The 13,727-nt window shown below is 51.3% G+C and overlaps 1 protein-coding gene and 1 long non-coding RNA gene across 20 annotated transcripts in view; one reads left to right on the top strand and one right to left on the bottom strand.

Annotated features, from left to right (window-relative positions):
- Positions 1 to 465: 465 nt before the first annotated feature.
- The window catches only part of SLIT3 (slit guidance ligand 3), a 914,676-nt gene continuing 901,414 nt past the window's right edge, over positions 466 to 13,727 (bottom strand). For all 19 annotated transcript variants that reach the window (XM_085001790.1, XM_085001791.1, XM_085001793.1 and 16 more), the window contains 4 exons: positions 6,791 to 6,945; positions 5,419 to 5,704; positions 3,466 to 3,674; positions 466 to 1,027 (listed from right to left, as the gene is read on the bottom strand). In XM_085001790.1, the coding sequence (XP_084857916.1) occupies positions 792 to 1,027; positions 3,466 to 3,674; positions 5,419 to 5,704; positions 6,791 to 6,945 (886 nt within the window). In that variant the 3' untranslated portion in view covers positions 466 to 791. The remainder of the gene's footprint in view (positions 1,028 to 3,465; positions 3,675 to 5,418; positions 5,705 to 6,790; positions 6,946 to 13,727) is intronic.
- On the top strand, positions 911 to 7,317 carry LOC106506532 (uncharacterized). The gene is made up of 4 exons (XR_014830877.1): positions 911 to 1,045; positions 1,852 to 2,070; positions 2,526 to 2,753; positions 3,905 to 7,317. It is a non-coding gene; the product is annotated as an uncharacterized LOC106506532 (long non-coding RNA).

Raw genomic sequence — 13,727 nt, 5'->3', positions numbered from 1 at the left:
TGGATGGTTGACCCCTGTGCTCCTGGGGAGGGGCAGGCAATGAGCAGCTGTTTTCAGATTTGGCAAGACTGGCTCAAGCTCAGCCTGTGGCTGCGTTCACACCGCTCTGTGATGGAACCAAGGCCAGCGGGGAAGGGGGAGAGGGCCTGCTGTGGCCTCAGACCTTGCAGGGGCCTGGGGCTCAGGGGGCAGCCAGGGCGCTGGGGCCCAGGGAGAGTTTGGAGCCCACGCTTAGCGGCTTTTCCTGGACGAACTGGGCAGCCCTGGCCTCGACCACCAGGACTGAAAAGCTGGGGGGCTTCCTTTAGGAAAGAAGAAAAGTCATTTCAAATAAGGAGAAACAAAAGTCTCTTCCTTCTCTCTCCCTCGTCTCATTCCTCTTCCTGAGCTCAGTAGGCAGTTTCCCTAAACGTATAAACCTCCGCCTTCCTCCTCAGACAGGCTGGAACCTCTTTATTCTCATCCTTTTGTTTTAAAACATTTTTATTCGTCTTTTTTTTCTTAAACCTTTGAACAGCTGTTGATAAAAACCGGACAAATACACAACACGAACCAAAAAACGCGGTAGACATAACTCACTGTATGGTACATATACTCAGACGGTGTGATATATTTATATCATAAAAGATGAAAATAGTCACTTTCCATAATAAAAATAAGTTCTATTTTTTGTTTATTTTACAATATACTTAATACTCTCTTCTTTCGCGTCCTCCTCCAGCTCCCACTTCTTGGCGTTGCAGCTCGCAGGGGTCCCCACGGGCCGGTAGGTGGCAGGCGGCGGTGGGGCCCTAGGAACACGGGCGGCAGCCGCACTCTAAGTGTCTCTCCACCTCTTCCACGAACGAGGAGCCGTCCGTGCACTGGAACACGTACTTCCGCCGCTTGCTGCGGGTGGGCTGGCAGCACTGTGGCCCGCAGCCCCCACGACATTCCATTACAGGCACCTTGGAGGCCGTGGCGCAGGACGCGGAGCCCTTCTGGCGCCGGATCACGTCTCGGACTACCTCCCCCAGGCACGGGCTCTCTGCAGAGGGCAGAAGAGGTAAGCGCTGGGCGCTGGGCTGCAGGTGGCGGTCAGCCGGGGGGGGGGGGGGGGGGGCTGCTCTCAGAACACTCTTTGGGGTCTCCCTGTGGGGCCCCACCCCTGAGCATATTGCACTGCTCCTTCTGCAAACACCAAGTGCCTTTTCTGTGCGAGGCTCTGTACCTGATGGACAGTGAAGCCCTGAGGATCCCAGGGTGATGAGAGTAGGCGTGGTCCCCTTCTCAGGGAACTTAAAGACCACACTGGAGGTGGCACATGGGTAGACGGAGGGCTAAAGCCCATCCCAGCCAAATTTTGATTTGCCACAGATGCTTAAAAACCAAATTAAAGGCCAACATTTTTTTTTTTTTTTTAAATATGTGCTTGTTCATGTAAACAGTGGGATATTTGGTTTCTTTGAAAACCAGGAGGCGGTCTGGCAGAGGGGAGCCTGCATCCCTGCCTGGCACCGATGAGCTGAAGCTAAGTGCTTCAGGAAAGCTCCAAGATGCCCCAGGCCCCACCACTCTCAGTAGCCTGTCTCTGTTGGTGTAATGTCTAGACACTAGTTGTGTAGTCATTTAAATGAATATATCTGGGGTGGATGCTAAGGAAGGCAGGAAACAGGTTTATACAAGATACACAGCAAAGGAGCCTGACTAGCCCAGGGCCAGGAGGTTAGTGATGGGAAGTGATGCTGGAGTCGAGAGCAGGAGGAGGAATGGGAGTTGATGAGCTTTTCCACAAGTTGTAATAATGCCTGGAGGGGAGAGGGAGGGACCTGGCTTCATCCTCTGGACACTGACCCAACTGGTCACCTCCAGCCCCGATGGAACAAGGCAATGATAGAATGAGTAACAGTCTCCGGGCCAGGATCCTCGGCCACACGGCCTTGGACAAGTCACTTGTCATCCCTGAGCCTCAACTTCCCTCGTCTGGAAAATGGTGACACATGTCCTGGACCTTCCTGCTACTTCATGGGCTGCGGTGGGGTCCGAGGAGATTGCAAACGCCGTAAGGCTTGATGCATTTTAAAGCCTGAGGTGAGTCATGTGAGGTCATGTGAATTTTGTTAAGCTTGAGAGACTTGTTAAAAATTACGAGATTGTTAAAAAGATCAGAAAGAGACTGATGATTAAGTGTGTGCGTGGTGTTGGGAGAGGGCCAGGGTGCGGATGCGGCAGCGTGCTAACCGGTCACTGGTTCGGCCTCAAGGCAACAGGGATGCTGTTTCTATTGGTCTGGCGATTTTTCTGTTAGATCAGAAATTATTTCAAAACACATTATTTAACAGAAATGGTTAAGAATGGGTTTCAGCAAGGTATAAAATGTCAGAGAGTCCTCTAGTGATTGATGGGGGCGTGGGGTGGGCTGCCTGGGGTTCTGGTGGCAGGGAGGAAGACGTCTGAGTTTCCGTGCAGGAGAAAAACCTGCCCCTGTGAGACAGAACCATTTCATTTGTAATAGAATTTAATTTTAATTTTCCTTTTTTTTTGAGCTGACCTCAAAAAGTATTACACTCAGGGGCCACTCAGTGAGCTAAGGAGAAGGTGATGGTTTTGAAAAAGGATCAGATCAAGGAAGGGTCTCCTGTTGACCCAGCGGTGGCAGGACGACGGGAATGCTGACGTCTGGAAGACGCACCGAGGGCTCCTGCTAAAATGCGGGTCCTGCTTCCAAAGGTCTGGACTGAGCCCGAGTGTCTGCATTTCTAATAAGCTCCCAGGTGAGTCCGTGGTGCTGGTCAGCAGTCCACACTGGCAGCTCAAGAGCCAGCAGTTGGGAGGGGAAGGGAGGGGAGGGGAGGCGGGGGAGAAGGAACAACCCAGATGGCTCATGCAGCCCTGGCTGCTGGCAACCTTGAGAGACCCCTAGCTAAGCCATTTCTGAATCCTTGACCCCCAAGAACCGTATGGGATAGAACATGTTTTATGTGGCTTTGAACAGCTATGTGGTGGGGCTTGTTTGTTATTGCAGCAAGAGAGACAATGGATACAGGAAGGTATAGTGTTGCTTCCGTTTTCTTTTTTCTTTTTAGGGCTACACCTGCAGCATATGGAAGTTCCCAGGCTAGGGGTCGAATTGGGGCTGCAGCCACCAGCCTACCCCACAGCCACAGCAACGTGGGATCTGAGCCGCCTCTGTGACCTACACCACAGCTCATGGCAACGCCGGATCCTTAACCCACTGAGCAAGGCCAGGGATCGAACCTGGGTCCTCGTGGATACTAGTTGGGTTTGTTAACCGTTGCCGAGCCATGATGGAACTCCTGCCCCCATTTTCAAGATGAGGGAATTTGAGGCTCAGAAAGGGATGCAGAGAAGGTCCTGCAGCCTGTGACACAGTGGGAACTGGCGCTTAGGCCGGCTGCACGTGGAGTCCAACTCTGACCCCGCGTCCCTCCCCGGTGCCCCTGGCCATACACACGGTGGACCCACCTTGTTCGCAGTGCTCCCCACTAAAGCCGGGCTGGCACAGACAGTAGGGCTCCCCTCGATCTGAGACGTGGCACTGCCCATGGTGACACTTGAAGGCGGAGCAGGCGCTGGCTGAGTCATTCTTGTGGTCACACAAGGCCCCTCCATAGCCCTCGGCACACTTGCACACGTATGAGGTCCCGGATGCCACGCACTTCCCCTGGTTGCAGCTGGAGGCAGAGGCAAGGGTGAGGGAGGAACCAGGCATCAGTGCAGCTGGAGACATCCTTGTCCCCCCAGCTGGGTCCCGGCTCTGCCCAGTGGATGTGAAGCTAGGGGCCCTCAAGCCTTCTCCATCCTGTGGTCAGCCCCCCCGCCAGCCCAGTGGCCGCGCATCCCCCAGGGGCCACTGCCAGCTGTGCATCCCTCAAGGCTGGCTTAGAGGCTGTTTTACACACAGATGTTGGAACCCACACATCTGAGTGGCAAGTCACTGCTTGGAGGAACTGGAGCATTCTCCAAACATTTAACCTGCTCTGCCATCTCAACGGATAATGTAATCATTACTGTCACCAGCACCAGCTACCACCTGCTCTGGGCCAGGCAGTGGGGTGAGTGCTTTACACTGAGTCTCTGTCTTTATTTTCTGCACTCCCCTCTCCTCTGCTGTCCTGGGCAGTAAGACAGTCTGATCCACATTCTCACAGATGGAAAAACTGCTGTCAGAGCCTGTAATTTTTTTTTTTTTTTCTTTTTACGGCTGCACCTGTGGCATATAGAAAGTTCCCAGGCTAGGGGTCAAACTGGAGCTTCAGCTTCAACCTATACCACAGCCACACCAGATCTGAGCTGCCTCTGTGACCCACGCTGCAGCCTGTAGCAAGGCCAGATCCTTAACCCACTGAACAAGGCCAGGGATCAAACCCACATCCTCATGGAGACTACATTGGGTTGGTTCTTAACCCGCTGACCCACGATGGGGACTCCCAGAGCCTAGACTCTTAATCACGATGCAGCATTCTCTCCACTGGGATGCTGTTTCAGAGCCAGTGTTCACTGTAGTCTTATTCATCGTAGAGCCAAACACACACACACAAACACACACACACACACACACACACACACACACACACACACTCCAGAGCTAACGAGGAAACTCAGCCCCTTTATAGCTGTCTTTCACTCCAGGTCCATGCTATCATGTTTCAGCCTGTTCAGCCAAAAAAGTTACAACTCATGGCTCTGGTGTTACTTGTGGCTGACTCAGGTTTATGAACACTGAGGATGCTGGCTCTCTTATTTCTGGCACAAACTCTGGCACATAGTAGGCACTCAGTAAATACTTGAATGAATGAACGGCAGAGCCATGAAATGATTTGGCTGTTTGTACACAGGGCACTGTGGAGCCAGTGGCAGAGTCGGGGCTGAAATGCACCCACTTGCCAAGGTGCATGCACACAGGCAGCCCTTTCTACTTCTCTTGGAGGCAGCGCGGGGGCTGCTGCAGCTCTGGACAGGTTATAAAGGCCACTTGACAAGTGTTTTTCAGCAAGGCCCTCCAACACTGATGTGTCTGAGTGGGACCTGCTGTTTGGATGTGTGAGTGCCTGACCTTCTGTTTTGTTTTTGTTTTTTTAGGGCCGCGCCCGTGGCATATGGAGGTTCCCAGGCTAGGGGTCGAATCGGAGCTGTAGCCACCGGCCTATGCCACAGCCACGGCCACGTAGGATCCGAGCCGACTCTGAGACCTACACCACAGCTCATGGTAACGCCGGATCCTTAACCCACTGAACGAGGCAGGCCAGATCAAACCCGAGTCCTTATGGATACTAGTTGGGTTTGTTAACTGCTGAGCCATGATGGGAGCTCCAGCTCCTGCCCTTCGAAGCAGCCTGGCGTGCACAGGTCCCCTCTACAGCCTGACTGCAGGCTCCCCGGCTTCCATCAGTGTCTAATGGGGGTGGGGGCACTGACCTGTGGCCAAGACAGGGATCGCGGGCCTCCTGGTCGCACAGCGGGCCCGTCCAGCCCGGGTGGCACTCGCACACCACGCTGTCCTTCTCCACGGCGCGGCACAGGCCATGCTTGCACACGCTGCAGGACTTGCAGCCCGGCGAGACGCCCAGGGCCTGCGGCGGGAGGGCCTTGAAGTCCTGCAGCTCGTTGTTGATGCGCACCTCGTGGATGCAGCCGTGGAAACCGCCCAGCGGCCGGTCGGCACCCTGGCGCAAGGCCGAGAGGCCCGTGGAGGTGGGGATGCCTGCGGGAGGGGTGCCAGGACAGCGGCCTGAATACCCGCCCCTGCCCACCCTTCTCTGGCCGGTCCCCCTCCTCCCCAGTGTGAGTAGGAGCCGCGTGCTGGGTTCACGTTCAGTGCGCCCAGCCCCGGGCCTCTGCTGTCCCAACGAGGGAAGGGGCCAACACCTGGGACCTTGTTCCACGTGGCCAGGCATCCTTTATCCTGCACTGGGCCTCTTAAAACAACTTGAATTTCTTGCCAGTATTTCAGCATATTAAATTTCTCCCCAAAATCTGTATTTTGAGCTTCTCTAGAAAAACTGAGTAGGTGTGGCCACAATGGCTGGACGGAGGAAGCACCCCCCCCCACCAGGCCTCCCCAGCCCCCTGTTAAGCCCTGCAGGAGAAACAGCACAGGAGCCCAGAGGGGCTTGGGGAAGCAGCCTCCACCAGGGTGCCTTGGGGCTCTTCGCTGGGAGAGAAGCTGTGTCCCTTCCCGGATGGCTCTGGGCACTAGGCTTTCTGCACCAGCTGTTAACAGTACAGACTCCAGGGCCGATCCAGCCCCCCACAGAGCACGCCTTGGGCTAAGTCCTAGGAATCTGTGTTGAGCAAGCTGCTCTGGTGCCCTTTTTTCTTTTTCTTTTTGCACATAACCCATTTGCGAACTACCAGCCCCGGGCCGTGTTTCAGGCCCAGGCTCTGCCAGACTGTGGCTTGCCTGCCTTCTCTTTTTGGTCTTCAGATGACTTTCATCTCAAACATGTTCCTCTACGTATATCAACTGAGCCCCAGAGCATCTCAGGAGGTGGCAGAGCAGAGGGAAGCCTGCATATCAAAGGGCCGGGACCCTGTCTCTGCCTCCTCTCTCCCCATTCCAGCCTCCCTCCCTCCATCCCCCTGACAACTTCCTCTCGCCTTTCCTCTTCTCCCTGTGACCTGGCTAGCTCTTCACCCTTGAGAGACCAGCTTGGCTTTCACTTCCTCCCGGCAGCCTTCCCTGATTGGCTTTGGTGGTCAGTGCCGAGAGCTGGGAGCCCCCTGCCCCAGTGGGCCTGGGTGCAGGTGCCTGAGCACAGAGGGCAGGTGGGAGGGGATGGTGCTTTACCTCCAAGGTAGAGGGGGCTGTTGATGCTCACTGCTGGCTGCTTCTGGAGCTTTCCGAGGCTTTTGGGAGCTCCTTTGTCCACCACCAGGTTCAGCGTCTGGTTTAGCATCACCAGCTCCACACTGTGAAACTGCCCATCATTCACGGTCTCCACGCTGGCGGGAGAGAAGGGGGCGAGACATAGGGTTTAACGAGTGCCTTCCACAGCCTGCCCCAGGCTGTGAACTTGACTGGTGTTACATTTTGTTTTTACTTTTTTTATTTGGAAGTAATTCCAAATACAACGTACATCACTAAAAGACAGTACAGAGAACACCTATAGATTCTCCAGTTCGTCTCATTTGCTTTATGATTTATTTCCTCGCTCTCTGTAGATACATAGCATATGGTGGAGATACTGCGGGTTGAGCTCCAGACCCCTTCAATAAAGCAAGTCCCATGAATTTTCTGGTTTCCCAGTGCATATAAAAATCATGTTTCTACTATACTGTAGTCTATTAAATGCACAATAGCATTTCAAAAAAAAATGTTTATACCTTATTTTAAAAATTCTTTATTGCTAACAACTGCTAACCATTATCTGAGGCTTCAGGGAGTCAAACTTTTTTGCAATAGTAAGTTCCGAGATCACCGATCCCAGATCACCCCTACAAATATACTAATGGTGCAATATTGAAATAACCTGAGAATTACCAAAATATGACACAGAGACCAAGGGAGAAAAGGCTGGTGGAGAAACAGCACTGGATAGGCTTGCTCTGAGTGGCCACAGGCCTTCAATTTGTACACAATGCAGTGTCTGTGAAGCTCAGTAAAGCAAATGCAATCAAATGAGGTCTGCCTGTAAGAGTAGCGAATTGGTAATAAAAACCTCCCAGCAGACGGAAGTCTAGGAAAAGATGGCCTCACTAGTAAATTCTAGCAAACATTTAAAGACTTTGTAACCATCCTGCTTGAACTCTTCCAAAAAAACAGGATCGATTTGTACAAGAACTCTTTACAAGCTGGCTCATTGGAGGAAATCCTGCGCCTTCCCCTTTGAGCACAAGGGTTCCATGAACAACAGTTTGCTATATGAAACACACCAGATTAGCCACCATTAGCATCTGTATCTACTTTGTGTTTAAAAATCAACTGGTGGAGTTCCCGTCGTGGCGCAGTGGTTAACGAATCCAACTAGGAACCATGAGGTTGCGGGTTTGATCCCTGGCCTTGCTCGGTGGGTTAAGGATCCGGCGTTGCCGTGAGCTGTGGTGTAGGTTGCAGATGCGGCTCGGATCCTGCATTGCTGTGGCTACAGCTCGGATTAGACCCTTAGCCTGGGAACTTCCATATGCCGCAGAAGCGGCCCTAGAAAAGGCAAAAAGACCAAAAAAAAAAAAAAAAAAAAAAATCAACTGGTAATTCTTTTTTTTTTTTTTTTTTTTTTGCTATTTCTTGGGCCGCTCCCGGCATATGGAGGTTCCCAGGCTAGGGGTCGAATCGGAGTGTAGCCACCGGCCTACACCAGAGCCACAGCAACTCGGGATCTGAGCCGCGTCTGCAACCTACACCACAGCTCTCGGCAACACTGGATCGTCAACCCACTGAGCAAGGGCAGGGACCGAACCTGCAACCTCATGGTTCCTAGTCGGATTCGTTAACCACTGCGCCACAACGGGAACTCCCTCAACTGGTAATTCTGAAACACTGTAGATGGGATAAAAAATTATTTTGTGATCATAACTCTTTGTTGAACTAGAGTATTTTTGCAGCATTCCTTGTCATCAGAAACATGGTTCAAGTTTTAAACTAGAAGCAGCAGAACACTAGCTTGTAAAATTTATCCAAGTAGAGTGCAGGCTAGGCTGTCTTGGGGAAATAAACATTAAAACTTAAAGCAATGTTTTACATGGGGGGGAGAACCCACAAACCCCCCCCCCCCAAAAAAAACAGGATAGAAAGGAACACTTCCAAACTCATTTTACATGGCCAGTGTGGAGTTTCCTTGTGGCACAGTGGGTTAAGGATGCCATGATGTCACTGCAGCAGCTCAGGTCACTGCTGTGACACTAGTTTGATCCCTGGCCTGGAAACTTCTGTATGTCACCCTGATAAGGAAACTAGACAAGAACGCCACAAGAAATTAATGTTACAGGCCAATTTTCCTGATGAACATAGATGCAGATTTTTTTTTTAAATTTTACTATTTTTTAACGTTGACTGAAGTCTGTAAATTTATTTATTTATTTTTTTATTATTTTTAAAATTTTTTGTCTTTTTGCCATTTCTTGGGCCGCTCCCGCGGTATATGGAAGTTCCCAAGCTAGGGGTCCAATCGGAGCCGTAGCCACCAGCCTACACCACAGCCACAGCAACGTGGGATCCAAGCCGCATCTGCAACCTACACCACAGCTCAGGGCAATGCCGGATCGGCAACCCACTGAGCAAGGCCAGGGATCGAACCCGCAACCTCACGGTTCCTAGTTAGATTCGTTGACCACTGCACCAAGACGGGAACTCCAGATTCTTAATAAAATATCAGCAAGCCTAATTCATCTATACACTAAAAAAGTCATGTACCATGATTAAGTGGGGTTTAATCCAGGGATGCAAGGATGGCTCAACATCACAAATCCATCAGTATGATACACCACCACAAGATGAAAGCTAAAAATCTCATAATCATCCCGATAAATGCAGAAAAAGAATTTGAGGAAATTCAACATCCATGATAAACCCTCAACAAAGTGGATGTAGAGGGAACATTCAGCATAATAAAGGCCACATGTGACAAGCCCACAAATGACATTACTCGATGGCGAAAAACTGAAAGCTTTTCCTTTCAAGGTAGAAATGATACAAGGATGCCCACTCTCACTATTTATACTCAACATAGTATTGGAAGTCCCAGCCTGAGTAATTGGGAAAGAAAAAAAAAAAAGGCATCCAAATCAGAAAGTAAGAAATAGAACTGTCACTACTGGCAGATGACATGATATTATATACAGAAAAACCTAAAGTTTCTACTAAAAAACTATCAGAATTCACAAATTCAGTAAAGTGGCTGGATATAAAATTAATACATAAAAATCAGTTACATTTCTATTCACTAATAACTATCAGAGAAATCAAGAAAACAATTCCATTTATAATTTCCCTGGGGGTATAATGTATAGCATGGTGACTAGAGTTAATAAAACCCTTCATTTTGTCTTTTTTTTTTTTTTCCCTTTTCTAGGGCCGCTTCCCACAGCATATGGAGGTTTCCAGGCTAAGGGCCTAATTGTCTAATCGGAGCTGTACAGCCTGGCCTACGCCAGAGCCACAGCAGCGTGGGATCCGAGCCATGTCTGCGACCTACACCACGGCTCACAGCAAAGCTGGATCCCTAACCCACTGAGCAAGGTCAGGGATTGAACCCGGAACCTCATGGTTCCTAGTCAGATTCGTTAACCACTACGCCACGACGGGAACTCCAAAACCCTTCCTATTTGAAAGTTGCTAAGAGAGTAGATCTTAAAAGTTCTCATCATAAGGAAAAAATGTGTATGGTGATGGCCGTTAACTAGACTTATTGTCATCATTTCACAGTATGTACACATATCAAATCATTATGTTGTATCCTGAAACTAATAGGGGTCAGTTATGCCTAAAAAAATTAAGGATTGATTCCGAATCAAAACTCCCATAACCTTATCTGTGCCAGTAGGTCCTCATGGGTCAACAGGTCACCTGTTCCTGGCCCATCTGAACCAGGATCTCCCGGAAATAATGCATAAAGCCAGTGGTTTTCAAACAGTGTATCTTTGGAGGCCTGGGGGACGGGGAAGAGGCTGAAGATTTTGATTTTTCATTACCTTGCAGAAAACAATGGTTTCACTTCTAGTTTTTTTTTTTTTTTTTTAAGTCTTGGCCTTTGAAATAACATATGGATGGGGAAAAGGCCTCTGGTGCTACAAAAAAGAAAACAATTGGAAAAACCAACCGAATCCCAAAATGTCTTGATGTGAACTCCTAAAGGAGGTGATCCCACTGTGGACCCAAGGCCCAGTTCACATTAGTCTCCTGGAAAGATATTTAGGAATTTCAGGGAAGTGAAGGGGCTCTGAGAGTCTTCCTTGTCTTCCACTGAGCCCCATAAACCAGTACCCAGTGCGAGGTGTGTGAGCCAGGCTGGGGGGCTCCTGTCTGGGACTGACCTGAGAGCTTGTGTTGGCCAAGAGTGGCCCACAGAGTCCCCTTATGCTTTTAGTAACAGTTGTTGGGGAGTTCCCGCTGTGGCACAGTGAGTTAAGAACCTGACCGCAGCACCTTAGGTCACTGCAGAAGCAAGGGTTCGATCCCCAGTGCTGCAGCTGCAGTGTGGGTCACAGCTTCAGTTGGGATTCAGACCCTGGCCGGGAAGTTCTATACACCACTGGTGTGGCCATAAAACAAACAGTTACTGGGCCAACGCAGGAGACGTGTTGAGCGCTTAACCATGTGAAATACTTGCATTCTCTCATTTAACCCTAACAATTCCCTGGTGGGATGTACACTTTTTTTCCTCCACTTGAGACCTAAGGCTCAGCAATTTAGGGTCGAGTCCTGAGTCTTAAAAGTGGAGGTGGTGGCAGCAAGGACTTGAATCCAACTCCCAAGGCACAGGGTCCTTCACCACTATGGGACAAGTGGTCTGTTCCTCCAAGCGCTGGGTAAGCGCCCATGGATGCTGAGATCTGACCACTAGGTGGCGACAGAGCCTCACAAAGTTCCTGGGATATTTCAGGCAACAGCCTGAGGTCTCAGCCTGCCCTGCAGCAACCCCTCCCTCCTGGACCAGCAGGGGTAGCCACATGCCCTCTTTTGTCTATGTCCTTCGTGCCCCGGCATGAAGGTTCTGGTGGGAGCCTGGACTGGGTTTGAATCACAGTTCTGCGACTTGCTGTCCTCTGTGTCTTTGGGCCAAGGATTCATGGGCGCTTCAAGTTTCTCATCCCTGAACTAGTAGTGGTGATGCTTGCCCGGGGCTTGCAGTGAGGATTGGATGAGACAAAGATGGAGGGTTTTGTGGTAATGATGATGGAGGGAGTAAGCGTGGCTTGCTTAAGAGAACTCTCTGGGGGGTGTTTCTGGGTTTGTTTTCTCTTTTTACAGCCTCACCTGCTGCCTATGGCAGTTCCCAGGCCTGGACTTGACCTGGAGCTGCAGCCACAGCCACACCTGATACGAGCTGCATCTGTGCCCTATGCTGCAGTTTGCACCAACACTGGATCCTGAACCTACCGAGCGAGGCCAGGGATTGAACCTGCATCCTCACAGAGACAATGTTGGGTCCTTAACCTCTTGAGCCACAACAGGAACTCCTGCTCTCTAGGGTGTTTTTAAATGGGCAACATCTAAGCCCTGAGGTATTTCACATAGAAACCCTGAATTCGTAGCTTCTTAGGGGAATCTGCCTTCCCACACTGCTGCATCTGCTGCAGCCGTCCCCTCTGGGCTACCACGGTCTCCACCACTCCCTATGGGGACCCACTTTCCCCAAGTCTGTTACCTTACTCAGCTCGTGGGCTTTGTGTGCAGGTGAGTTTGTTCCTCAGACTTAGCCCTGAGGCACAGGGCAGTCAGGGCTCATGTGGGGTTTTGTGTATCCCGCCCCCCTGCCCTGGTCTGGACTAGAACCTCACCACCTGGGACTCTGGCTGGCGTGATGGAGGCCCTGGAACCCGGCTGCTCCAGGCCTGCATGGCCCTGCCGCGGGCCTCAGTGGGCAGAGGTCAGCAGGCTGCCAACTGCCCTGATGAGATCAGCCTTGGCTCCGAGGCTGAGGAGGCCAGAGGGCGCTGCTGTGACTCTGAGGAGATCTAATTTTCAGGCTGGGATGGCTTTCCTGTCCTGCCGGCTGCTGACCTGTGTCCTCCCAGCCTGGCATCTGTGTAACTTGATAGGGTCTTCCCTGCTCACAGCCGCCTCACTTCTCAGCCTGTGGACGTACTTGTCAGTCACAGCTCACGCCACAGCTCACACATTACCTCCTCCTCCAGGAAGCCTTCCCTGGTTCCCTAAGCAGAACGGTCTGCTCGCCGCACGGTGCTCCTGTGTCTTCCGTGAGACCTACTTTATTCCACTGGTGCAAGAGTTGCTTATTTACACACCTGCCTTCCTCCCTGGACTGTGTTTTGCTGAACTCTGTGGCCGCTACACCTGGCCCAGGACCTGGCCGACACAAGGTGCCCGAGAAATGTCCCCGAGTGAGTGACAGCGTGCACAATGGGGCAAAACCAGGGCTGCCGGGAGAAAAGTACTTGGAAGCAAATATGAGATTGCTGGAGACTTGGGCCCTTTAGGATTGTGAGCTGAGGAGCCTTAAATATCTGTCACCAGGCTGGGCATGAGGATCCCGGCAGGGACATCCTTTACTTGGGTCAAAGATGGGACCTGGAGGAGTTCCCATCATGGCTCAGCAGAAACAAATCTGACTAGTATCCATGAGGAACAGGTTCGATCCCTGGCCTCGCTCAATGAGTTAAGGATCCGGTGTTGCCGTGAGCTGTGGTGTAGGTCACAGACATGGCTCCGATCTGGTGTTGCTGTGGCTTTGGCGTAGGCTGGCAGCTGTAGCTCTGATTTGACCCCTAGCCTGGGAACCTCCATATGCTGTGGGTGCAGCCCTAAAAAGAGAAAAAAAAAAAAAAAAGATGAGGTAGCCTTGGGGTCTCCCAGGGGCTACTTGCTAACTCTTGCCTGACTTCCTGGCAAGGGCTGGAGATGACAATTCTCTGGGTTCCTGATTCACTCCTCCCGCTGATTCAGGCAACAGCAGGGCGCGCCAACATTCCAGCCAACCACACACCCCTTAACCAAACCAACAGCTAACATCACTGTGGGAAGGGCAGGGCTCTGCTGGAGAAGGGCCCGGCTGCCCTGGAGTCTGGCTGTCACCTTCAGTCCCACCTGCCCGTGCAGAGGCTCAACT

Source organism: Sus scrofa, chromosome 16 (genome assembly GCF_054392235.1).
Source record: "Sus scrofa isolate SSC_HxYL_T2T_F1_AM1 chromosome 16, Sscrofa_HxYL_maternal_Yorkshire_Landrace_v2.0, whole genome shotgun sequence".
Taxonomy (NCBI): Eukaryota; Metazoa; Chordata; class Mammalia; order Artiodactyla; family Suidae; genus Sus; species Sus scrofa.
Note: the sequence above shows the minus strand (reverse complement) of the source record. Positions and strands in the feature narration are given on the sequence as shown.